This window comes from Seriola dumerili, unplaced genomic scaffold, assembly GCF_002260705.1.
Source record: "Seriola dumerili isolate Sdu_G_001 unplaced genomic scaffold, Sdu_1.0 BDQW01002273.1, whole genome shotgun sequence".
Taxonomy (NCBI): Eukaryota; Metazoa; Chordata; class Actinopteri; order Carangiformes; family Carangidae; genus Seriola; species Seriola dumerili.
Window position 1 is genome coordinate 23539 of NW_019176528.1, and position 26855 is coordinate 50393.

The following is a 26855-nucleotide window of genomic DNA, read 5'->3' on the forward strand; positions in this document are numbered from 1 at the left end:
GCTTTGAATCAATATCAGTTTGCCTATGGGGAGGTCAGGTCCATGGAATGCAGCATTTCACCTGCCTTTCTCACATACTGTGTAATAGAGTGTTGAATAATAGATTTGACCTCATATTCTTAGCAAGACAGTCTCCATATTCTGGGCTTCACACAGCACTGGTGTGTACATGGATTTTTGGACTTTTAAAAACAGGCAGACCACAGAGAGACAGTCCACTCCTTCTCCTCTACAACTAGTAACAGCAGAGAACCACAGGGCTCAATTGTTTTTCCATGAACTAGTTGTTTTGTCCAAAAAGATGTAATAAAATAGTCCATTCCAATTTCCCTTAGCCGGAAATGACATTCTTTAATTGCTTATTTTGTCTGACCAATAGCACCAAACCCCCCAGATATTTAATTAACAGCAACAAAACAGAGAGAAGCAGGACATTCTCACATATGCGATGCGGGAACCAGCAAATGTTTGGCATTTTATGCACAATAAATGACTGGAACAATTAACTGTTATCAGAGTTGTCAGTTTATTCAGCACTAAATCACTGGTACTTCCAGCATTACAACATTATTTACAGCACTCGCTGCCTCTGGGAAATCACTCATGCCACACCAGCCAGTGCATGTTTGTTCCCCAGCTCTCTGTAGAGTGATACAGAACCCAGTCAGACAGAGAAACAGCCTTTTCCCCAGAGCTGTCACCTTCCTCAACACTGCCCACCCCCCTGCTGCCCACTCCCTGTCATCCAAGCCACTCCACTGCACCATACATACACATAACACATGACAACAACACACCATCCAACACCCACCACCACACACACACACACACACACACACACACACACACACACACACACACACACACACACACACTGCATCATCACTGTTTACTTTGTTTATCGCCGGCTCTGCGCTATTACAGTTAGTATCAAAGTGATAACTGCTGTGAACTGTTGCGTGCAGTGCTGTTTTTTCACTACCTTGCCAGTCTGACCTTGTCAGTCTCACAGTAAGTTCTCTGGTTGCACTACCTCACTGCTGTTTTCTTCATTGTTTCATATGCTGCTCTACACTCGCATGACAGTTCACTCAGCTCTGTTTATTGCAAAATTTAACTGACAGCGAGCCATAACCTTTACCCCTCTCTGTTTCCTGGCGCAAACCACTTTTTGCAGTGTTTTTTTTATCTCATCTTTTATTATATTTTGATTTTGTAAGTATTTAAAGTTTCATTATTATGTAGTTATGTTTGTTTGGCTTGCTGTGTGCGTTTCTGTGTTTGTGTCCTGTGTGAATTCAGCAGTGTCGATCTAATATTAATTTATGCAGCCCCATATGGCAACAACACAGTGGTGATGTAACCTTGTCTGGAGGTGTTTATGATTGGAAAAACAAAAACACATTCAGCTGTGAAACTGCAACATTTCACAGGACTCATTTAGACTCAAAGAGATGTGACGAACAGGTATTACACAACAGATATTTTCGGCCCTGTAATCTGATTGGTCGGAGTTTATCCCAGACTGTGCTGAAAACTCGCAGAGAGCACGACAAGTCATACCTTTGACTGGTTACTCTCTTCTGATTGGCTAATGAAATTATTCTGATGGAAGTTACTTCAGAGAAAATGCTTCAGTGTTTCACATTTAATTATCTAACTCCAGTTGACAACTCCAGCCCATACTGTTGACTTGTTCACACCGAGTAACACTCGTTATTCGCAGAACAAACAGGGAGCCAGATGTCATTTATTGCATTAGTAACAACAACACTGTGATAGCAGCTTTTGCATTAAAAGGCAGGAAAGATTTAAGTTTCTCTGAGACTGTGTGGTGTCTTGTAAATATTGTTCTCTGAAACAGTGTGTGGAAGAGGATAAAGGGTACGTTTACAGAAAGCTTTAAAGCTGCACTAAGTAGTGAAATTTAAATGTTTGTATCCAATATACCAAGAAGTCACTTCAAGATGGCTGCAAACAGCTTGCTCGTGTTTGCAAGTGTATTGTAGAAACTGTATTTGAGCGAGAGTTGATTCCCACTCCATGCTTAAACACAAATGCAATTAGGGCTGCAATTTCAGATCATTCTCATTGTCAATAAATCTGCCAATTATTTTCTTGATTAATCGTTTATTCTAAAAAACAGTGGAAAAAAAAAAGTCTTCAGAAAACTTATCCAACTAACAGCCCTAAACTCAAAGTTATTCATTTTACCAGCACAAGACGAGGAAAATGCAAATATTTGGCATTTCTCTTGAAAAGGGATTCAAGATGATTAAACGTTTATCAAAAGTAATCAGTGATTAAATGACTAGTTGATTACTGAACTGTTTCAAGTAAGTTATTTTTAAGAAGGGACAATGCAGGTCTAACCTTGAGCAGCAGTTTGCAGATCTCATATTTGCCCTTGGCAGCAGCTTCATGGAGCGGCGTGAACTTCCACAAGTCGGCCACATTGACTGAGGCTCCGTGTCTGACCAGCAGCTCGGCCACCTCGTAGTGACCGTACGAACAGGCGTTATGGAGGGGAACCAGACCGCTGCAAAGAGAATAGTACAGTTATACACACACACACAAACACACTGAATGTTTTCAGAAATTAAATTTATCTTCCGTAACGTTTCTGTGGCTTTCTCAAACCAAAAAATGGTTCAAAAGCAGTCTGTACTCATTTTTCTACTATTAATTTTTATGTTGCCCCAAATGTAACCACAACTTTATGTGTCGCACCCTTTGTCCTTGGCGTGCACGTCGGCCCCGTGGTGCAGGAGGTACTCCACCACTGACACTCTGTTGTAGCCAGCAGCAAAGTGAAGAGGCGTGGAGTGTCGTCCCTCCAGATCTCTGCAATTCACATTCTGAGCCGTACACAGTGACTGAAGAGAGAGAGAGAGAGAGAGAGAGAAAAATGAAAATATGTTTTCAACTTAAACTGACTGATCAAAGAGGCGTGAAGAAATAAATCTATGGTCTACAGCAGTATAACATGTCATGTAGCAGTTGCAGTCAAGATATATGTTGATTATTCTTTATATTATTTAGCTGTGCGAAGCCAAATTGCACCTGAGGAAAGTTTTGATTTAAAATGGTGCAACAACATCTTTTTCCTTCTAAAGATGATCAGTTGTGATGAATAATCAAGATCTCAAAATGGAAAGATGTGAAAAAGTGACAGAAAAACAGCCTTTTCTCTGATAATTGGGGGAAAGTTGTTTGTAATTCAAAATTTACAAGTATGAACCGTGCACATTCCTCTGTTCTGCCTTCAGTTTTGAAGCTTCAGTCTTGTTTTTCTGTTTTCGTTCTTTGCCGGTGTCACTCTTATCACACTTATTACAACATTTTGTGTCATTTTCTCATCATGTTAATTACTTGACATTTACCTTGAGAGAATTTACGTTACAGCTGATTCCATTCTGTTTTTTTAGCCACTCTCCAGCTAGAGCAGTCTAGCTCTCTGGATGATAACGCTGCTCTGTCAGTTTGTTGGTTGTTCCAACACTTTGGTCCAGATGGAAATATCTCAACATCATTTTTTAGTTTTTAGTGCCTCCACAACTACTGGATGGATTGGCATGAAAATTGTTTCAGACATTCGTGCCCCCCCTCAGGGTGAATTGTAATAACTATGGTGATTCTGCCTTTTCATTTTGTGCATTTATAAGGTCAACCCTTTTTTGTTTATGATAAAATACTTAAAATAATGCCTCAGCTGTACTTTGTGTTGACTGGCAAATGTTAGCATGCTAACATGCTAAGCTAAGATAGTGAACATGATAAACATTATACATTATATAAACAGCAGCCATTGGTATTGCCATTATGAGCATGTTGACATTAGCATTTAAATTAAAGCACTGCTGTGTGTAATAACAGCCCTACTGTATTATGTTTTGTGTTGTGACATATGAAATGTGAATAATTGACAGTCAGAGCACAACTATAAGGAACACAACCTCATATGGTGCCCTGCAAGTGACGAAATGTAAATACCCTTTTTTGGCAAAGTGTTTGAGAATGAAGCTTTTTAGGCTTCATAGCTTAAATGTGTTCTCATTAATACCAATAATATCAGGCGGGAGATATTACAGTCATTTTGTAGAGTAGTCTAATGGGTTCTTTAAATCTGCTTTAGCTGATGCACACATTTATTTACGTCGTTAACAACATTAAACAAGACAGACAGCACTTCAGAGACGGCAAGAGACAGGAACAGAGACACACCTATTCCTCTGCCCATCCGTCATGATTTATGATGAAAAATGTGGCTGTGATATGAAATATGTGGAAGTAAGGGTTTTAGGGAACAACAGCAACAATATTGAAGCTATTAACTGAAGCTGTAAAAAAAAAAAATGTACGTCTGCTGAACTGAGGCTGACACCTGCTGCCCTGCTATTCACACAAAATAACAGCGTTACTCTTCTGTCATTTCAGACCCAATTACACTTTAGCTCAGTACTGCAAGGAAACAGAGGGAAATTTATTTTAAAGTTCCCTTCTACCACTCTCTAGGATTCTATTCTACTGGAAGTAAAATGAAACATCCTCCTGGCAGACTCATTCGTCAATCTAAAGCCATTATCTCTCACTTCAGCTGATATTTATGAAAGCCTTTAAAACTGTTGTCTGCGCCAAGGTGAGTTGGTGGATATGGAAACACTTGCTGGTTCCAGCTTCTCAGAAGTGAGGATTTAATGGTTTTCCTTGTCATACATGCTAATAAACAGAATATCTTTGGGTTCTCGAGTGTCGGTTACACAAAACAAGACATTTGAAGACATCAGCTTGGGCTGTGGGAGATTATCACATGTATTCTTCTTTTCTGACATTTTATGGACAAACCTAATAAACAAGGACGTAATTGGCAGATGAATCGATAGTACCAGTGGTTAGTCGCAGCCCTGAAACTGGGGCGACTGTTCACCTTTCGGCATTTCATCAATGACCCGAAGCAAACAGCCAAGATAACGCTGGAGTGACTTAGTGAAAATCTCTGAATGTCCTTGAGTGGCCCAGCCAAAGCCCAGATTTAAACCCCACAGAACGTCTGTGGAGAGACCTGAGGGTGGCAGTTCACAGACGCTTCACATCCAACCTGACCGAGCTTGACAGGAACTGGCAGGAAGAATGGGATAAACTGCCCAAATCCAGGTGTGCAAAACTTGTAGAGACTCAACACTAATTGCTGCCAAAGAGGCTTCTACAAAGTACTGAATTAAGGGTCTGAATATTTTTGTAAATCAGAGATTTCAGTTTTTGTATTATTGAGTGTAGACAGAGTTTATCTATTTACAATTAAATCTACAAAATAATCGAGTGCGCAAAAAGTGAGGGGCTCTGAATACTTTCTGAAGCTACTGTACAGTGGCTATTTTGGAGCACTTACTTACAGAGTACATAATGTTTCTGAATGACAGAACTGGTCTCTATCATTGACCCGTCGTGTAGAGTTACCATCTTTGTAAAAGCCACAGTTTGAACCTCCTCAACATTTGAACTGATGATAGGGAACAACCCAGCAATTGTAAAAAAAAAACGTCAATCAGCGCATGTACGTGTATGTGCCTCAGGTGAAAGGAAAAAAAAAAAAAAAAGACTGACAGAAAGCCAGACCAGAGATCATTGTTCTGCCAAGATCCCCTGCCAACCTGCCAAAGCATCACACGTCAGACTCTGACAGATCCTCTTCATCTGGATAACCCCATAACTGCCTGTCTCAGAGGGTAAAGACACACAGAGTTTACCTCGACAGCAAATACTTCTATCAAACACTTTACTGAATGTTACCAGGTCCTGCCATTTAGTGGGTGGCTTTGTCTGTAGCATATTACAGATGCTATTACATCATGAGTGCCTGCATTTTTAACATGAGTGGGCCCAGTGAAAATCAAACTGCGACTAAATCAAACTAACTGTGGCAGAGAGCTGCAGGAGACGACAGTGATTACAGAGTTATGGTAGGAAATCTTGTCAGATGGTAAAATGTGGCCTTTAACAATAACAAAGATTTGCAATTTTTACAAAAATCAATGTGGACAACAATTCCAATACACAAACAGAAAACATTGGATTCACAGCAAACAATATCTATCTGGCATTTAATAAAAATCACTATGACCAGGAGCAGAACAGTCGGAAGAAAGGTCAGGACGTTTTGCTCCATTTTAATTTCAAAATAAAGCGTCTGTGTTACAGGACATCTAATTCTCCCAGAGTGAAATGATCTGAGACATTATTTCAATGAGCCACTGTCAGTTTGACATTAGCCCATCTTTAGTTCATCATTTTCTGTTGTTTATCACTGCTTCACTTATTCATTAACAAACCTCCATAAGTGCTAACTAAACAGTTAGGTTTTTACAGATTTAGGGACAACATATTAAAATGTTTTACTTTTTTAATTCAGACCAATTTTGAATTATTCAGCTGGTCAAGTTTCATACTAATTTTTCTGGACAAGAATCCACATTATTTTCCAAACCGTAATGAGGCAATTAAAAAGATTTCTGCTCCCTCTGAGCAAATTACATCCCACGATTGGTGTCAATACACACATCAAGGCTACTGAGGTCATGTTCTTTTTTCCATGTCCATTTCCAGTTTTCAAATTAAGGACATATCGATTGTTAGGAGAATGAAGACTCTGTTTTCTCCCATTTAACCCTGTAACACAAACCCATCTAAACCAATGCATGAATTTATTTGGACATAAGGAATTATTAAATTGCTGGACTGACAGACCTGTAGAGAGATACAATACAGTTTATCTGGATTATCTTTACCACAATGATTTAATCTAATCTAATCAATACATATTACTTGTTCATATCCATGTAACTAAAAACTACTCAAGCCAGGGAATGTCAACTCCCAGTTACAAGATGTCAAATACAAGCAAATTACCTTGACGGTGTCCAGGTCTCCGGCTTTAGCAGCTTCAAGAAGTCTGTAGTCCACATCGGAGTTTCTCACCGGGACGTTCTCTGCAGAACACAGCACGGAGAAACATGGATTAGAAATACTAAGCACACACACTGGTAAAAGTTACACATGATCGAGAAAGTGAATCTATCCTCCACAAAGACACAGAATTGAAGGGAAAACATGAGTCACGTGCAGTTACATCGGCCATTTTGCAGATAATTGTATATTAAATGTCATCTATGTTTTCACACATGCTTCTTCTTTTTTTTCTTTTTTTTTCTTTCTTTTTTTTTTTAATTGGCCCTTCAGTTATGAATGCTTTGCATTAATTTCATCCAGTATCACAGAGCTGGAGAACATGTCTTAAAATCTATATCAAGATAAATTATCTCATTGGCCTCACTTGCAATAAGTATCACAATAATTATTTTTATATGTTACTGCATGTATTTCCTTATTAATTATTTTTCGATATGTCTGCCATGTTTAATTAGAGTATGACCAGTCAAAGATACTGGCATGTTTGTTGGTTAGTTGGTTGAACTGCAGGTTGTGACACTATGGTCTGTTTATAGGCATTTATTGAAAGCTGAAATAAGCACGTTCATGTCAGTAAATACTGATCATTTAAGAAGGTAATTTGATAATTCTGGTCTGCTGGTCCAGTTTTAAAGGTACCCTTGTGAAGTTCTTGACTAATACAGCTACAGAGCAATGTTTTTACTATGAGAGGGTCCCGGGTTTGTTTGGTGTCTGTATGCACATGAGAGCGCACATGCACACTGGTGCACATGCACCTTCAGGTGGCAATAACTCACAGAGAAACCCAGCAAAAAGGAAAGGGAAAAGGCGGGGAAGTAGATGTAAACGATCTAGGTTTCTGAAATGTTAGAAAAATCTTGTTTAGAAAACGTTTCATGAGGAAGTAAATTTTTTCCAACACATTTGTTGGACCTGAAGGTTACACAATGAATGTGTTTTGGTGAGAAACACTGAATGTAAACACAATTTTTCTTTGTTCACTGGCCACATTTAATCTGGTCCTACTGCAGCAATGTACTGTGGAGTTTCCTCTACCACTGAACAGCACACTCTGTCTCATAAAACTATTTACCTATCTGCACCTTCAGTCTGAAAATATCAATATTGACCTTTACAAAACAATCCCAGTTAATCTCACTGTTGCCAGCTAGTGCATAGCAACTAAAACACAGCACCTACACATCTGCACACCCAGCCACCCACCCACTCAGTCACCCACCCACCCACTCAGTCACACACACAAAGGGTGGTATACCGTTGAGTATTTGCTGAACAGCTTCATTTCCCATTTGAGCAGCAGTAAAGCCCTGCAGTGACACCAGCGAGGCGTCTGCCCCGTATCCTAGCAACAACCTGCAAGTCTGCAGATGGCCTGCCAGCGCAGCGCGGTGCAATGCCGTCTGACCCAGAGTGTCCAGTGCGTTCACCTGCAAACACAAATACCTTTGTTTCATGATTCTTGAAGGACCTTCAGTTACTACATTTGTTCCCTAAACTTCTTCACCTCTTAAAAAAAAAAAAAAAACATCGGAAACTTTAAAATCAGTTATTATCTTAGCAGTCTGTGATGAATTATTATTGATGAAATGTTGTAATTTTCTTTTCTGGTGAGCCCACTTTCCCGCAAATAGCCTCATCTACAGTACGTCTGCTTCAGGTGAGACATTCATTTTGTCATCATGTAATTATAAGTTTCCATCTGGATGAAGTTTTGATCTGAGACACTGATCATTAAAGAAACCACTGTGGTCTTCCTTATACTTTCAAGTCTTTCAATATATTTAAATATATGAATAAACATGTCTGGGGATTAAAATATGTGTGTAAACCTTGTTTCTAACCAAAAAAACTAAACAAAAAACATTTAATTCCCAGAATGCTGTGTGACAGCCTCAGTACAAATGTATAACAAAAAGCTTCACAATGATCCTGGTAGATGTTGTTTATTCTTAAATACTGTAAATTGTTATATGTGGTGATTACATTACACATGGTTAAGTTTCATCATTCTGTTAGGTATTATGTTTGAAATTATTCTATCACAGTATATGAAATTTTATACTGTAATATCACTGTACTGTATATCATGATGCAATAAATCTTAGGGAAAATAAATTGAGAAACTGGTTATGAGTAAAATAACCAGAGAGGAATGTCTGTTACTTTATAAATCCAGGTTATTAATCATATTTGACACTTCTTTCGCTGAAAACTCATAGTTGTGTTGCTTCGCTTAATTCTGGTCTACTTCCTGTTAATGTGTAACAATCAGTGCTCCTTCTACTGTGAGTTGCTGTTGAATATCAGGCCAACATGGCCGCTATAAAAATAAACCCTGACTCCTTAACGCTGAGGGTCTCACAAAAAACCTACAGCAGTTACATTACATAGGTATGAGAGAGATGCAATGACAAAATACAAACATCTGCAATATTGATATATGTAAGTGTAGGGACCCAGATGAATGTATAAACAGAAAGGTTTGTGAATGGATATAAAAAGCAGGTTTAAGGATTAAGGTGGAAGTAAAGAGAAAGAGATAGATAAATAGAGGGACAAGACAAAAATGAAGGTAATGACAGATGACAAATGGCTAACGGCGTGTAAAAGTGACTGTGGTTTACCTTGGCACCATGTTTCTGTAGCACCTCCATAATGTCATTATGAGCCCGCTCTGCTGCCACATGGAGAGGAGTCATGAAACTACACAGAGGGAGAGAGAGGAGAGAAGAGCGAGTGCTGGTTTATTTGTGTTGTTTTCGATTTACATGCAGTAAACCAATACAAAAACATGTTTCTTTTATATGCCTTTGTTTTTTCTTTATTTTATGAATAATAAATCAGTCTTCACTTGTATATAATAAATAACGATCTCACTTTGTGAAACAACAGTACTCACTCTTTATTCTTCTCATTGACATTGGCGCCTTTCCTCAACAGCAGCTCCGTCACCTGTTTCCTTTTGGGGTGAGGTGATGCTACTGCACAGTGCTAACACACACACACACACACACACATACACACACAAACAGAAACATCATCTTAGTATCTCTGCGCAAGTGCAGACATCTGTGTGTGTGTGTGTGTGTGTGTGTGTGTGTACACAGTACAATGTTTGTATGTTTATCTTACCAGTGCGGTCTCATGTGTGTGAGGGTGTTTGAAGTTGATGATCTCCAGTGCCAGGGTCTTCTTAGCCTTGGCCATGTCAGCTTCTCGAGCAGCTTGAAGCAGCGAGTGGCCCTTAAACTCATCTGCACACACACATGCACACACACGCACACACACACACACACACACGCACACACACACACATATATAAACTCTTTGGGTTTTTCTTGACAAATCCTACAAACCCAAAAGCTGCAAAAACATTTAAACCCACAGCGGAGCATCTGGTTCTTCAAATGAATGAAAAACTGGACCAAAACAGGAGTTACAAGGTTCTCACTCTACTAAAACAATGTACTCTTTCACTTGCAATGACCCTGCGGCAAACCAGCGCTTCATCGAGATTACTTCAAAGTTTTTACCAGCGAGCTAATAACACATGATGCAACAGTCTGTGTGCTGGAGTTGGAGCGGAAACAAGTGATTATCCTCCAAGGGCTGAAAATTACAAACAACAAACTATTTTGCTTCAGAAGCATTTTCAGCAACATAAAAGGAGTCTGTTCAAGTCTATCTACTGACAGAGCAACAGCATTCATGCATTTATAATCAGACATTTAGACAAATGGTAAGAGCACCACAGATGTCATATCGTCTGGGAAAACGTGGTCGAGAGAGAGAGAAGAGTCAAAATCGATGACATAAAAAAAAAAAGCTGATAAATGAGAAACAGAAGCAGCCTCTGCAGTTTGTCCTATATAAGGAAGTTGAAGTCATTTTTCATCTTTGTTAATGCACCACAGTGGTTAAAAAATGTTTGGGTTGTGACCCCTTTAAATGAAAAAATGTTTACTTGTGATTTCTTATTCGAGGTTAAAGCCTTAGTATAGACACATTTGCTGTTCAACCTAAGAGTTATTTTTCCTTCCAAGGTTCGTTTCATTTGAAGGACTTTCAGAGGCCAGAAGAAGTGAGTATTGAATTTTTCATTAAAAAAAAATTAAAAAAAACAATTCAAGGAAAATGTGAGAAGAAATGGAAAAATAACATAAGAGCTGAATTTCAGCAACTTAAAAAATGCTTGAGGTTCAGTGAACAAGGATCATCCTCACAATGCGCTGTCCAATAGGACTTCTCTGAAAAGTCTCCCTGTCTTTGCATTAAATGACGTCTGAAAAACTACCTGTTTAATATATATCAAGATGCCCGTGTTTTTATTTTGCGACTGTTAATTCAGTCATTTTGAAATGTTTCTTTGTTGCGTAAAAACATACACAAACAAAATGGACCTTTTAAAGGAATATTTGGGAAACACACTTATTTACTTTCTTGTGGAGAACTGAAAATTGATACCACTCTCATATCTGTCAGCTAGAGCCACACACAGTTAGCTTAGCTTAGCTTTGCATAAAGACTGAAGACAGCTAGCCTGGCTGTGTCCAGAGGTAAAAGCCTACCAGCACCTCTGAAGCTCGTTTGTTTAATCCTTACAAAAACCCAAGGGTAAGAACAAAGACTTGTGGTTTTACAGAGAATTATATGCTGGGATATTTCTAAGCAAGCACTTCCTGGCCTTGGAGCTGGTTGCCTGGCAACCTCACAGCAGGAAAGCAAATAATTGTATTTTCTAAAATGTCACACGATCCCTTTAAAAAGCCACTATATTTGGCTCACTCTAATTTCAAGCCCGTTACCTTAACCTTCTTTCACCTTTGTCTTAATCTTCTGGGCAAACTAGACAAGACTGATGATTTTGTGAATCCATTTTCTAGTGTCAACAAAAAAAAAATCTTGTTGTCCACCCCTGTATTCAAGCCAATAGGAGGCTTGATGTAAGGTAAGTATTTTTCAGTCTGTTATAGTCGGTTAACAGTTTCTTCCAGGAAAAGATAAAGTGCAGTGGAGAGAGAGCTGACTCACTAATTAACTTCCAAAGAGTTGCAGAGAGCTTCCTGGCAGAGACAAAGACTTAACTTGTCTGCTTTGACACTGTGGTGGCTGCACACATAAAGAAAATGCTGCTGTTCTGAGAAAGTGAATTTAATTATACTGGCTAATTAACATTTATTCTCTTTAATTAACATATCATACATCCCCAAATGCTCAATTCAAATAATACATGCATGTGGATGTAAGTATGTATGTATGTATGTATGCTTTTGTATATGTGTGACCAATCTTAATAAAAAGCAACAGTGGAGAAGAGCATATCAATACTGCAGATACATTGTGAGATGAACATCCATCTTATGCAACTCGGAATCAACTTGAAATAAGACAGAGGAGGGAGCGCAGTTGCTCAAAAATATTTCAGGTTAAAAGCTCTGAAAAACAGCTTGATCCTCGCACCCTGAAGTGAAGGTGCAGTGCCTCTATGAATGAGCTACTGTAGGAATGGAACCCAAAGGCAGGAGCTATCAATGTGACGAACATGTAGTTGGGTGTGAAAATAATGGATTTGGAATTCCTGATTGACTGAATCCAGACCCCCTTAAAAAATACACCACAAAATATATACATGTAGGTGCATATTTATACATAAACGGTTGATAATTTTGTAGTATTCTTTGTAGTCAATTGTGTTCTACTCCCCTGTCCCTTGAGCAGTTTCAAGTGTGTATATACAGCTCATCTCCCAACATGTGAATGAACTTCTCACATCGTTTAAGTGTACCGGCTGGTTTTCTTTTACCAGTAACTCTGGATAATGACTGTTGCACCATACTGGTCAGATTATAAGACTATATTTGGTTCTAAAAATGACATTTGAAGAAGTAGGGGTTTTATTTGACGACTAGGCATTTATGTATTCTCAACATCAGACAATATAACACAGTCACACTCATGATAGACAGTTTAAAAAAAGAAAAGAAAAAAAAAAGATTAAAATCGATCACTTCAACAGTTCATCAGACTTCACGCAGGCACGAAAGGCTTCATACTACTTTTTTTCACATATGCGGTAGGACTCCTTTAATGTTGCTAGGCTAGAGAGTTTGTTTTGTGGAGTGTCTTTTAGAGCTAAATGAATATAAATGTGAGCATCAGTCAAGACTTCATTTTGTTCTGCTCAGCTATTCAAGCATATAGATCTGCTGGTTATCAGACGCTGGTATCTGTCTCGCTTCACACCGATAATTCCCTGTTTTCTGCTCCAGAAAACAACTGCTCTCTTTTCAGTCTTTTCAGAATGAGATATCCGTTTTTTTTTTTTTAACTGTCTCGATGCTCAATGAATACAAATCAACTGCTCCAAACATGACTGGTGTAAACACACCCCTCTTAAAACAACCTATTCAGGAATTCAGCGCCATGACACATTCAGAAGCGGCGTACACTGCAGCTGCAGTTTATATATGTGCCACACTCACATGTAAGTCTCTCCTTCAGCTCAGGAGTGGGCGCCATGTCCACGGAGCTCTTGCTGTGGCAGTTGAGCAGGGTCGGGTCGGCCCCGTGGCTCAGCAGCAGAGAGCAGACCTCCACTCGGTTTTTAGACGCCGCTTCGTGGAGCGGGGTGAACTGCCACAGATCCATGGCATTAACACACGCTCCGTGCTGAAAGACAAAAGGAAAGAAAGTAACAGGGAGGAAACAAAGCAATTTCTCTTAAACCTATTTTGGATAACTGTGAGGGGAATTAGGCAGCCGCACACTAAAAAACACTGTTAAAGACTGTTTGATATATATCTGCCTTGTTTTTAATGAAATAACAAAAACAACAAAACAGTGGAACTTGTTTCTCTTGGGATTTCCATTTTTGTTATTAGGAAAAAGTATAATCATACTAATTAAGGATTAGTTCCATTGCTTAAGTAAATACTGAGCTAACGTGTGTGTGTGTGTGTGTGTGTGTGTACCTTTAGCAGAAGCTCAGTAACTTCATAGTGTCCATAGGAGCAGGCATTATGTAGAGGCACCAGACCACTGGAAGGACCAAACACAAAAGACATTTTCAATTAACAATAAATATCAATTTTAACCGATGAAGTTCTTTACCTCTCCGCTATATCTGAGTTTTGGAACAAGACTAAAGAGCAGCATGGCTGTACAATGCTACCAGATTGTGTTTAGAAAATTTCATAGCAAACCATCCAATGATTGTTAAAACATTTCACTTAAACCCACAAATGTCAATCACATGGTGACACTAGATGAAATGTCCATGAGTGTATGTTCAGTGTATGTGGTGATCTATCTGTCTGGAAAAAAGTGGTGGTAACGGACCAACTGCACTGAAATGTTACATATTATAATTTTTCCAAGATCAAAATTCAAAAATCTGTTCTCTCTTTTTTCCCATTCTTCATTTAAAATCTCCTTTTTATTTTACTTTTATTAACTTGTACGTACCCTTTGTCCTTGGCGTGGACATCTGCTCCATGCTGTAGTAACAGCTGAACTATCCTCACCCTGTTGTATCCTGCTGCCAGGTGGAGTGGGGTGGACTGCAGAAGAGACACAGAGACATAATAAGAGCAAGAAAAATGAGGCTCAGAGTGGGAACGAAAGAAAAGACAAAAATAAAGTAAATGTTAGCCCACGTGTTCCCTCTACAGTATGACAGCCCATCATCATGATTTCATTATCATCTGTCCTGTATACAAAGAGTGTGTTGAAGAAATACACCTTCGGGTTTTTGCCGAGCAACAGCTATACGAACATTTCTAAAAGGTAAGAATTTCCAGGGAGAAATGAGCTTTTCCACTCCTGAATCAGTCTCCGGTGACACAGCCTGACTATATTTCCTCCATAAAACTGATGAATAGCTGCAGCTCTGAATGCTGTAAGATGTGACTGAGATGAGATGGCTTCAGCTCTCCATGCAGTGTTGCCTCTATATGCTCTCAGCAAAGGCCATTCTTCCTCCAAGCTGGAGTGACACCCCGACTGGGGCAGAAGTGTTACGGCGGCAAGAATGTTCCCATTGTTCAGTCATATTGAACTTGATCAATAGAGAGAGATCAAATAGAGAAAAGAACTGGGATTAAAGCTGCTACATGCAGCAGGTAGATATGAAAGAATGTGACTGAGCTACCGAGAAACTCATTCTGGGGAGTTGCATTAATTAAATGCCTGAAATATATGAGTCCCTTTCACAGATTCCATTAGGGTCATGTACAGTGCAGACCATAAATATTTGGACACATTCTGTTTGAAACAGAATAATGGATACAACATTAAAGTCCCAAGTCTCAGCTTTGATTTGAGTGGTTTACTTCAATATAGAAAGAACTGTGAGAGAGATACAGCCCTTTTAACACATGGTGCCCAAAGCTTAGGGGTTCAAGAGTAAATGGACAGATACACAGCAAGTCAAAAAAAAAAGAAATCATCATATTGATCAATGACTGCCAGACGTCTTCTATCAATGACATCAGCAGACGCTTTGTATCTTTCCTGGTGATGTTTTTGAGGACCTTCACTGCAGCTACTTTCAGCTCTTGCTCATAGTGGGGTCTCTCTGCTGTAAGTCTGGTCTTCAGAAAGTGGAATGCAAGTCAATCAGACTGGGAGATCAAGTGATTTACCCTGAAGAGTTCTTTGGTCGCTGTGGTCGTATGTTTAGGGTCACTGATCTGCTGAATGATGAAATGTTATTTAAGTAATGTCCAATGAGTTTTGATGCATTTGGCTGAATGAATGAATGAATACTCCTGTATTCATCTGCATTCATCCTGTTCCTTCCATCAACAGTGAAATCATCAATAAATGCCAGTGTGCCAGTTCCATTGCCACCCATACTGAGATGTTCCTTTTTTTCCTCCACATGTTCCTCTTTCCGTTATTTTCACAGAGGTCGTTTTTTGTTTCATCAGACGATGCAACTTTGTTCCAGAACTCACTCGCTTTCTTCTCGTATGTTTTTGCAAACTGACACCTAGCCTTTCTATTTTTGAGACTTACCAGTGGTTTGTGTTTTGTGTTGAATACACTGAAGTTACGGTCATGAAGGAAACATGTACGCCTACCTCCTGGAGAGCGTTCTTGACTTGCCGTGCATAAAGGGTGTTTTCCTCACCATGCAAATGATTTTCCAGTCCTCCGTAAAGCTTGTTCTCCAGTCTACCAGCTCATTTGCCATTTTCTAGTTTTCCTTTGAGCACCTGCTTTTTAGATCATACAGCTGTTGACTTTGGCAAACCAGCTACCTTTGATGTCTCACTAATGGATTGATAACTTAAGCAAGTTGCAAATCTATTTACTGCAGATAACACCTGATTTCTGAGCCACAAGGTCCCATTAGGTGATGGCATGGTGGAGCCTGATTGATCAGCTTTTTTCTGAAGAAGGTGCTTCAGTACAACCTGTTCTTCAGGGCCATCACACCCTGGTGATCTGGTGTTGTCACAAAGTGCAAAGATTCCTCCCCATTGAGCACACGGCCATATGGTTTTGTAGTAACGGAGGTGATTCTGCTGACAGCCACATTATGCACTGAAAGAAGAATGGCAAATATTGACCGTGGGACAGCAGCGGGGTGATAATGTTGATGGGACAGTGAAGGGAAGGTGTTCTGACTCCTGTCAGCAGGATTCAGATGTTTAGGTGGTGCAGAGTAGCACAGTTTTTATATCAGCATGATCCATCAAACCAAGTCAAACCCTAAAACACTGATTCAATCTGAGCTGGGCAAGCAAAACTGCCAACAAACAATTTACCAGCATTTTTGGGATGTCAACCGCTAACAATGTTGCCATAAGTATAAACTGAAATAGTGACAACTACAAAAAACAGAAATCAGTGGTGGTGCTACAATGGTTTCAGCATTCAGAAACTGTATAATACAGATAACAGACTACAACCTGCGGTTCGACCACAGCCACTGGCTGCAGTTTAGGGAACACTGGTACTGGTGTTATTGATGTTCTTCTGTTATAAAGCCAGTAATGAGGTCATTCACAGGTCACTTACAGGGGAAAATTTTGTCTTTAAAAAGTCAGACTACAGCATTACTTCACTCAGACTTCAGAGGAGAACTTGAAACACAAATCATCTTTGGTGATCTCTGCTGCTCACTCAGAAGCTCAGCTGAGAGGCGGCGGCGAGACAGAGAGGCAGAGCTGGGTGGACAGATGGTTCACTCGTATTTACAGGATGTGACAGCAGCATTTGCAAGTAGCAGTACATGGTTATTAGTCATCATCCTCATTTTGTATTATGCAGTGTTGTTCTGTGTGTGTGTGTGTGTGTGTGTGTGTGTGTGTGTGTGTGTGTCTGTCTGTCTGTGCCTGTGTACTTGTTATTGCAAATTGTTGCAAATATAAACAAACAAAAAGACACAAATGTGTAAAGCATTAATCAGTACATCTTAAACCCCCTAGCTACCACTGAGTCATCACTTATGCCTCACTCACTCACTCATTCACTCTCTCACTCTCTCACACACACACACACACACACACACACACACACACACACACACACACACACACACACAGACACACACACACACAGACACACAGACACACAGACACACACGTGCATGTGCTGTTGCATCATCAAGATGTTGTTGCCAGGGTCAGACTGGGTAGTTTAAGCTCCACCCCTTCAATCTGTCAACACTGTGTGAGGAACGGGTATATGCATAATTGTGATATGTGTGTGTGTGTGTGTGTGTGTGTGAGATAGAGAGTGTGAGAGAGAAAGAAACACCACTGTCACACATAAACATCATCACTGCCTCAGAAGGTCTTGTATTGGATTCTCCACTCAGAAGCTTATTTAGAGTCAAGTTATAAAAAAGCAGCTCCAGCTGAAACTTTTTATGATGGTCCGCTGACCTCTGTAGCCACGAGCCAGTAGTGCTAAGTATCAAAAGCATCAACCATTTATCATCTATCTGACCCATCCTACATCCTCTGTCAACATCAACTATTTTCCACTGCAGCCTGTTCTTTTTCTAGTGCTCTGAACTGCCATTTTATGAAAGAAAGATTTATTTTAGTATTTTTTTACTACATGCTACAGGCCTTATAATAAGTTTTTTTAATGAATGATCTTTAAATAAAGACAACAGTGCAGTGAACTAAAATGTTTTGCCCCTGTCTTTATATAAGCACAATATTTCTGCCGGTTCCAAAACTGTGAGTGAAGTGAAGGTCATATTAGGTTGTTTACACAATTGCCTGAAATGACAATTCCCCAGTGTATTCTGGCTTACACAAGTGAAGTGTGTACTTAAGATACAGAGAGATGTGGGGATGAGAGTATTTAGTGTAAAACACTCTACAACACTTTAAATCTTGGGCTGAGTTTCACTGTCTATTTATTTGCTTATGGCACTGTCAGTACATGTTTTAGCTATGCATCCCATATATTGTTATTCCCAGGATAAGTTCAGCTACTTAGAAATAGCCTAACATCATGTTGCATGTGAGTCATACCAGAGACGTCATAAGGCAAGACTCACAGTCCTATAAGGACTTTTGTCAAACTACATATATTCAAACAGTTTGTGAGTGTGCCAAGCTAGCGGCATGGCTGTGCGGATGACCACGTTTTTCTGTCGTCTGTCAAAAGTAATGACCTTCCCATCAGCCACTGCTGTAATTTGTGTTTACTGCTAATTAGCAAATGTTAGCACGCAAACACGCTAAGCTAAAATGGCAAACATGGTAAACATTATACTGTCATCATGTTAGCATATTCATTGTGAGCGTTGGAAAATACTTTTATTCACTTTATCCCAAGAGTTACAGGAGAAGATTGGTACCACTTTCATTTCTGTGCATTAAATATGAAGCTGGAGTCAAGAGTTGGTTAGCTTAGCACAAAGACTGGAAACAGAGGGAAACACCTAGCCTGTCTCTTTTCAAAGGTTATAATTAACACTTTACATCTTTAATCCGTACAAATAATGAGTTAAACAGTTTACTTTGGACAGAGTTTTCGCTAACAGTTTCAAGTCTTTATGCTAAGATAAGCTAACCGTCTCCAGGCTATAGCTTTATATTAAGTGCACAAACTTAATATGTGGTATAGATCTTCTCGTCCAACTCTTGGCAAGAAACCAAATGAGAGTATTTCACAAAATCATGAATTACTTCCTTTGAGTGTAGGATTGTGTGTTTGTTTTTAAAGCCCCTGTCATAATTATATTACTGGGTTTTCCATTTCTAACATCTGTCCAAGGTTTTTCTTTCTCTGGTTTGGTTTTCCTGCTTGTAAGGTTTTGTAATGCCATTTAATGTTTTTTTGTTGTTTGTTTGTTTGTTTTTATGAGTGACTGTTGATTAGTTAAACCAAATTATTAGCTAGATGTAGTGTCTGTGTCCTTCAACTGTCTTTTTGTTTTTCTCTTCATAAAGTCTGCTCAGACTTGATGAAATGCTGCCTTAAATTGAAACCTAGTAGACTGTATTTCAAACAGATGCAATTGGCACTTACAGAGGCAGACTGAAAGTGAACAATAGCAATAAAAAAAAAAAAATTCTGTTGTGTTTTAATCATCTAAAAGCCTTTTTGTGAGATGGAGGGGAGCTGGGAGTGGAGGAGGGGAAGAAGATGAAAGAGGGAAATATGGGAGGAAAATGAATGAAGCAGGAAGCGAGGAGAGATGCAGAGGACATGTTCAAGCTTCTATGGAAAATACTTATCTTTCCTCCCTTGGTAGCATTTATCTTTTTTTTATTTATCCCTTCTCCCTCAATAGAAACAGTATGCATCTGAATGTTAGCTGCAAATTCAAAATGTACTAGATTGTGCTTATTTCGCTTATTTGGTCATCTAACAGTACAGATAATCATCACAAGTTGTACTATCAAAAATATAAATCACACACCATTTAAAGACAAATGGGGGGTGTTATCTGCTGCTGTGTTAGTCCCTTCTTTGTTTCCATTTTTCTTTAACCTCTCTTACATCCTTCTCTCTCTCTCTCTCTCTCTCTCTCTCTCTCTCTCTCTCTCTCTCTCTCTCTCTCAGACTTCCTCTTCTTTTTACGAGCCTGTCAAGTTGTTCCCATGACAACGGTGACTGCTAGCTGTCAGCAGTTGCCATAGCAATGAGACATGATCTATTTGGGAGGGTGAACGGCAACATTTGGACCATTTTGTTTGGTGTCATTTGCATGAATATGTGTGTGTGTGTGTGTGTGTGTGTGTGTGTGTGTGTGTGTGTGTGTGTGTGTGTGTGTGTGTGTGTGTGTACATGAAGCTCTGATGTTATTCTTTAACTTTGCCCAGCAGGGTCCAGACCTTCTACACTCCCACTTATCCACATAAATCAGTGAATTCACCAGCAGCAACAAAAAATGCCACTGCAAATAAAACAAACAGCAATACCAAATCATTTAACCTCAGACTGTCTTGAAACAAACAAACAAAAAGTCTATATATAATTGAACTTAAATCAGTCCAATAAGTAATAATAATAAGTCCAGTTTTATTTGGGTTAGTTTCAAGTAGGACAAAACTGACAAAATGAAGGACTCTGTACACCTGTACACCATCACTCCATGTGGTCCTAGTGATTAATTAATTAATTAATTAAAGTAGAGAAAATGTCGACATTAATAGTGTAACATCAAGTCTTTTATCTAGTACTCAAGTCGGGGCTTCACATTAGAAGGGGGACGCACTAACAAGATGAGCAGTGTCAAATGGCTGGATCAATAAACATATCAGCAAATCTATGTGCTACTGCCCTGACTGACACATGCAGACACACAGACACACACATACACACACACATACATACACATACACACACGGTATAAGCTGCTGACAGCTCAGCCGAGCCAACAGCGTGGAAGATAAATAACCTACAGCTAGTCTTCTCATCTTATGCTCTCCATACACACTCAGTCAGACACAGACACGCACACACACAGATATCTCAGCCATCAACTGTCTATCTGTTCTGCCTCCCAACTATAAACACTGACTTTTCCAAGGAGCTGAGAGGTACATGGACAGTTTAAAGCCCAGCGGCTCAAAAAGTAGAACTTCAGGAAAACACTCCTTCAACAACAGGAAGTTACTTTCAATCTCAGGCGAGCATGTCAGTTTTATATTCATTTCTAGGTATCCACTGTCAGCTGCTGCTCAGTCAAAAAAAAAAAAAAAACTGATATCCTAAAAACCTAAATGTCCAACCTTATTAGTAATCCCCTCACTTATAAACGCATATGTAAACATTAATTCAACAATAACAGAAATATCACGAAGGGAGGATGGGGTGGTGGAGAGAGCTACAGCAGCAGAGTGATACTGAGGAGTGTCTATATGTCCTATACACCTGCATGAATATGACTGAGCCAGTGATTGTAAGGCGTACAGGAATCAGCTGATGTGAATCAGCCAATACAAGAAGCTACACCTTTATGATATATACTGTACATGCTTCTATGTGGTGTACAAACTGCCTAGATTGATTTAATAAATCACAATTATTAATCACAACCAAACTACATTCTTTCTTCCAAGGCAGAAGACTTTTAATTAATTGCAATTTCAGCACTTAAATCAATGTTTTTTCTTTTGGGAACCAAAGATTGAGGCATCTGATCCTTCATGATAAACTACCAGTGGACCAGCAAGCTGCAACTACACACATTTTCCTCAACAACATGCCACAGGTTTACTTGGAAGCAAGAGGTTAAATTTGTCACTGATATAAGTTCATTAAAACTTTTCCATACCCTATTTGTCATCTGCCATCTGAACATTTAGCAAACACCTCTGGACAGTTTCACTGTGTGTTTCAAAGGAGCAGAAGTGTAATCTCTCTCAGACAGGGCATCAGGTTACGTTTACAAACACACCGACTCGGCTGTGAATAACCTCCTGTCAAGCAGCATTCAGTCAGTCTTACGACCTTGTTCACGTTCGCCTGGATTTGTAAACGAGCAAACTTCTGCCAAGACAAGAGCCACGATGGCCTCAATTCTGATCTGCAGACTCATCGGGATCCCAGAGGAGACGTACAAATGAGAGCTTAATATCGGTGGAGAGTTTCCAGGCAAGCTGGACATTTTTCAATACAGAGACGACAGCACTGGAATGAAAAGAACCTCATTTGATTGTACAGTAAAAGCTCAGGAAATAGCCGACCTTACATTTCAGCACTGAGTGCTTTGCAACTGTCCCATATAATAATGCTGTAATTTTATTACGCAGCCCTGAAACTGACAAAATGTAGTAAGACAGTAAGTCAGAAATATGACTGTATACATAACTACATAATTCTATTAGTTAAATAAATACTATGGATTGTAAAAAGAAATATGAAGTTTTATGTTTCTCCATTATCTATCCCTAGCAAATCTTAATATTTATTTAAAAACCATTTTCTTACTTTATGGCATACAATTCATAATTAATCTTTTTGATGAGCATGACCAGAGAAGCGATTGGTCCAGGTTTGTGTCTGCGTAGGTGGGCTTCCATCTGAATGTAGTGCAAATTTTAAACAAATTTTAGGAAGATTGGCAAAAGAAAATGCAAATGCTGTTGTAGGAGGAGTTGGTTCATCCAGATGAACCGCTGGTGGTGCTGATTCTCCAGTTTTTATGTTTTGATAGTGCCAACAAAAAGGTAGAAAACATGATAGAAATATGGCAATTCTGTTTGTTTCATTCATTAATTTGAGGAGCATTAGTCTCCTCATTGCACATACAGATCTGTTTTCATCTCCTGGTCACACACTTAATGTGTCTCATAACTACTTCTCTTAGTCTGTGACCATTGCATTTTGTCATATTTTGCTTTTCTCAATACACCTCAGCCAAGTGTAAAAACATTTGGGATATTTCAAGATTTTTATTTTTTTATGTGTTTCTGTATTTATGCACAAATTGAATACATGTAAGAACAGGTGGCTGGAAACGCACCTTGTGACATCAGTGGAGCAATTCAGAGCACTGTGTAGTCAGCTAGAAGGTAGCTAAATAAACACACAGAGCGCCTCTTCAGATAATGTTAGCAACAGCTACATTAGCCTGTATAAACTGCTGTAACTGTAGCTAAAGTATTTTAGCTGGCAAGCAAACACTAAGAAAGGAAGCTAGTGAATGTTACTAAGAAGCCTTTGGTTTATTTGGTTTAACATTATATAAACCTAAAAAAATAGTGAAGTAAAGTTTTAATTAATTTCATTAGCTGAATGGTAGCAAAGAGAAAATAAAATGTTTTTAATCAACTGGTTGGAGGTTAAATAAATAGTTTTAGATAGATAGATAGATAGATAGATAGATACTTTATTTATCCCCTAAGGGAAATTCATGTGTCCATTAGCTCATTGTTGATAATAACAATAATTACAGTTAATAATAAATAAACAATAATAATTAAATTAGTCCACTTCCTTTGGCTGAGTTGTTGTATAGCCTGATGGCAGTGGGAACAAAGGATCTCCTGAACCTCTCTGTTCTGCAGCGCAGTGAGATGAGACGTTTATATCTCTTTCTTCTTTATTTCTTTATATTTCATTTATTCACATAAATTATTTAACAAGCAAAATTATCATTTGAAGTATATACTTATATTTTTGACTTGTATCATGAAGTTTTACTATGTTTTGTCAGTTTCAGGGTTCCACAGTAAAAAATGCGTCTTATTTTCGCAATTGACATGATAAGATGAAAAATAACACAGTCCTCAAATGGCAGAAAATATTGTAGGAAAAGAAACGTTTCAAAACCAGTTTTGTTAATGTCAAATATCCACCAGATCCTACTCCTGAGAAGTTCACTTTTGGAAATGCATGTTTTCAGCAGAGAGAAATGATGAACGCTGTCAGTCAGGGTTGAATCTCTCAGCAGGATACAATCCCATAATCAACATTTAAACAAGGCTTCAATGAAAAGTCTTTTCCTTTCCTCTCTCCCTGTGAATCTGAATCATGGTCTTGCTCTCCAGTTGTCTGTTTCTTTGATGTTTGTGCCAGCTAGGACGTGAGTGGGTGCAATGATTCTCACTGGTAAGATATAGATCCAAAATTCAGAATATTCAGAAACACACAGACACACAAACCAATGCAAACACACATTCACAACAGACGGAGCTCAACAGAGTCCAAAACATGAAATGTACTCTGTGAAAAACGAACAGAAAACTGAATTTCCAGCACAACTACTGGCAGTTAGTCGAGCTGAGGCACATGGCAAGGGAAAAATGAAAATGAAAAAAGAAGGGGGAAAATGAATGTGTGTGGTGCATGCATGTGTGTGTGCAGTGGGTAGTAGAAAAGCACAGGCCATTTTCCTGAGGAAGAAATGTCTGCAGGAGTAAGCGTGTATGTGCATGTCGGTCCACATGCAGTGTGTGTGTGTGTGTGTGTGTGTGTGTGTGTGCGTAGGAGTAAGCGGTAGGTTTCAACAGAGGCAGCTTGATAATGCTCTCCACTCAGCTGTGTTAATAATATCCCACTCTGACGGGCCCTCAATCATTTGAGTACATACACACACACACACACACACACACACACACACACAGACACACACACACACACACACACACACACACACACACACACACACACAGGATGCTGTTATACTGCTGGTGCCTGTACTATAGAGAAGTATTATTAGAACAAGAAGCTCATATTAGAATGACTAGAAGACTAGGAAAAGTCTAGATACACTACATTGCCAAATGTATGTGAACACTTGAACATTACACTTGTATTAAATGACATTAATATGCTGCTTTAAAACAGCCTCCTCTTCTGGAAAGGCTTTCCTCCAGATTTTGGAATGGGAGCACAGGGGGCGCCTCGGTGGCTCACCCGGTAGAGCGCGTACCATTAGAACTCAGGCCTGGGTTCGAATCTGACCCACGGCCCCTTGCTGCATGTCATCCCCTCTCTCTCTCACCCCAAACTTTCCTGTCTCTCTCTCACTGCTACTCTATTAAAGGCACAGAAAAGCCCAAAAAATAACTTAAAGAAGGAAATCTGACCGCAGGATATCGGCTCTTGTAGCAGACAGTTTTAATTCATAAATGTTGATTGGCTGCAAAGAACATTTATGCTCCGGATCTGTGTCTGTTTGTGTTTGTGTTTGTGTGTGTGTGTGTGTGTGTGTGTGTGTGTGTGTATGTGTGCCACTTCTAATTAAAATGAAATAGAGAAGAAAAAGGAGGAGATACTTCAAGAGAAGAAAGCGACTCTTGTGTCATTGTAAGGGAAGCATCATTATTATTAATCATTAGGATTCTACCACACTCTTGTTTTGTGCGTGATGATTATTAGTGTCCTTGTAATGATTTGTCTGCGCGTTGTCTGATAGACGCTCGGTGTGCCGGCCAACAGTCAACTAATCATTTATGGGGGTGTGTGTCTAAATTTGATTACGTGTACTTTTGAATGAATTTAAAGGAGCAGTTAGTCTGATTTGAAGGGATCTATTGGCAGAAATTGGAATCTAATATTCATACTTATGTTTTCATTAAAGTATAATCACCTGATACTCACAATCGTCATCTTTTCCTTAGCTTAGAATGAGCCATTCATATCTACACAGGGAGTGGGTTCTCTTCCACGGAGCCCCCCATTTTGCACCGCCATGTTTCTACAGTAGCCCAGAATGGACAAACAAAGCACCAGCTCAAGAGAGGGCCTTCTCCCGTTCTTTACGTTACCTGAAGGCCACCGCAGATTCTCCTACACGCTTGGAAAGGGAGGGGTGAGGCTCAGTTTGTTGCAATCTGAAATTTTTAATATTGTAACTGTAACTGTATCCTCTTTTAATGCAATTTATCTATTAGTATTAATATTAGTATTAATATTGTCTCTAGTATAATGACCATTAATATAGAACAATCCCTTTGTGGGTCTGTATCTGGCTTTAATTGGTCTACATTCATTTATTTGAAGCTTTTATTATGTACACATCTCTTATTGTTAGCATTTTATAGATGTGCACGTTAGTGTCTGTCTTTGTATGTGTGTGTGTGTGTAATAAGCACTAACATTTATCAATTTTCTGCACTGGGGACTTGTTATTCGTGATCTCACACTTTCCACTCGACTGATTTGCTTTAGTTGCTTTAGAGAAATAACAATGATGATAAGTGGGAAAGTTTTTGTTGTCCCTCAATTTTACCCAGTATCTACAGTTATTAAGCAGAAGTCACTCAATAATTTCTGTTAGCAATGGGAAAGTAAATCCCCATCACCCCATTAAATTACTCTCAGACCATAATGAGGATAAAACTGCACTGGCGTGAAAATATATTCCATCTACTGTGCATGACTGCTTTCAATCTGAGCAATTAAAGAGCATTACAAATACAGATGTGTGCAGGAGAGGTCGTTTCAGAAAATGTCTGAGCACAATTCTTATATACTGGACACCATTGTATTCATCTAATTATGAACCAATAAATGTCAGCACTTCTCACTGATCTCTTTTGTTTGTGCCCTGCATCTCCAAAGAACTTCAAATTACACGGTTTTCCCTTGGGGTATCACATCCCCGGCAGGCCACCTGCACAGATAATAGCCAGAGGATGTTCCTTCACAATTATGGGTATGACGGTGATATGATGGATACAAGCTGCAGCTGAGCATCATCAACAACAGTGAAGTGCCCGTAATTATAGCAAAGAGCCTCCTCAAGGCTGTTATAGCATTTATATGACGGTTACCAAGAGTACAGAGTAAAAGGCGCCCTGGTTGTCCCAGCAGTTGTCATAGCAGCTAACAAAATACAGCGGATTCTGCTTTAGTGACCATCACATTATACCAATCAGTGTTTTCTAAAACAATTTCTATGACCAATCACATCATCTTAAACTACCTGTTTATGATAGCTTGCTTCTACAAGTGCC

At 39.2% G+C, this 26855-nt stretch overlaps 1 protein-coding gene across 1 annotated transcript in view; it reads right to left on the reverse strand.

Moving 5' to 3' along the window:
• LOC111239306 (tankyrase-1-like) overlaps window positions 1–26855 on the reverse strand; it is a 37307-nt gene that overhangs the window by 7530 nt on the left and 2922 nt on the right. Inside the window, exons 3-12 of the mRNA XM_022769152.1 lie at window positions 14434–14528; window positions 13941–14007; window positions 13452–13638; window positions 10102–10223; window positions 9869–9960; window positions 9594–9672; window positions 8225–8396; window positions 6907–6986; window positions 2731–2876; window positions 2374–2539 (exon numbers count right to left, since the gene is read on the reverse strand). Of these exons, the coding sequence (XP_022624873.1) occupies window positions 2374–2539; window positions 2731–2876; window positions 6907–6986; window positions 8225–8396; window positions 9594–9672; window positions 9869–9960; window positions 10102–10223; window positions 13452–13638; window positions 13941–14007; window positions 14434–14528 (1206 nt within the window). The remainder of the gene's footprint in view (window positions 1–2373; window positions 2540–2730; window positions 2877–6906; window positions 6987–8224; window positions 8397–9593; window positions 9673–9868; window positions 9961–10101; window positions 10224–13451; window positions 13639–13940; window positions 14008–14433; window positions 14529–26855) is intronic.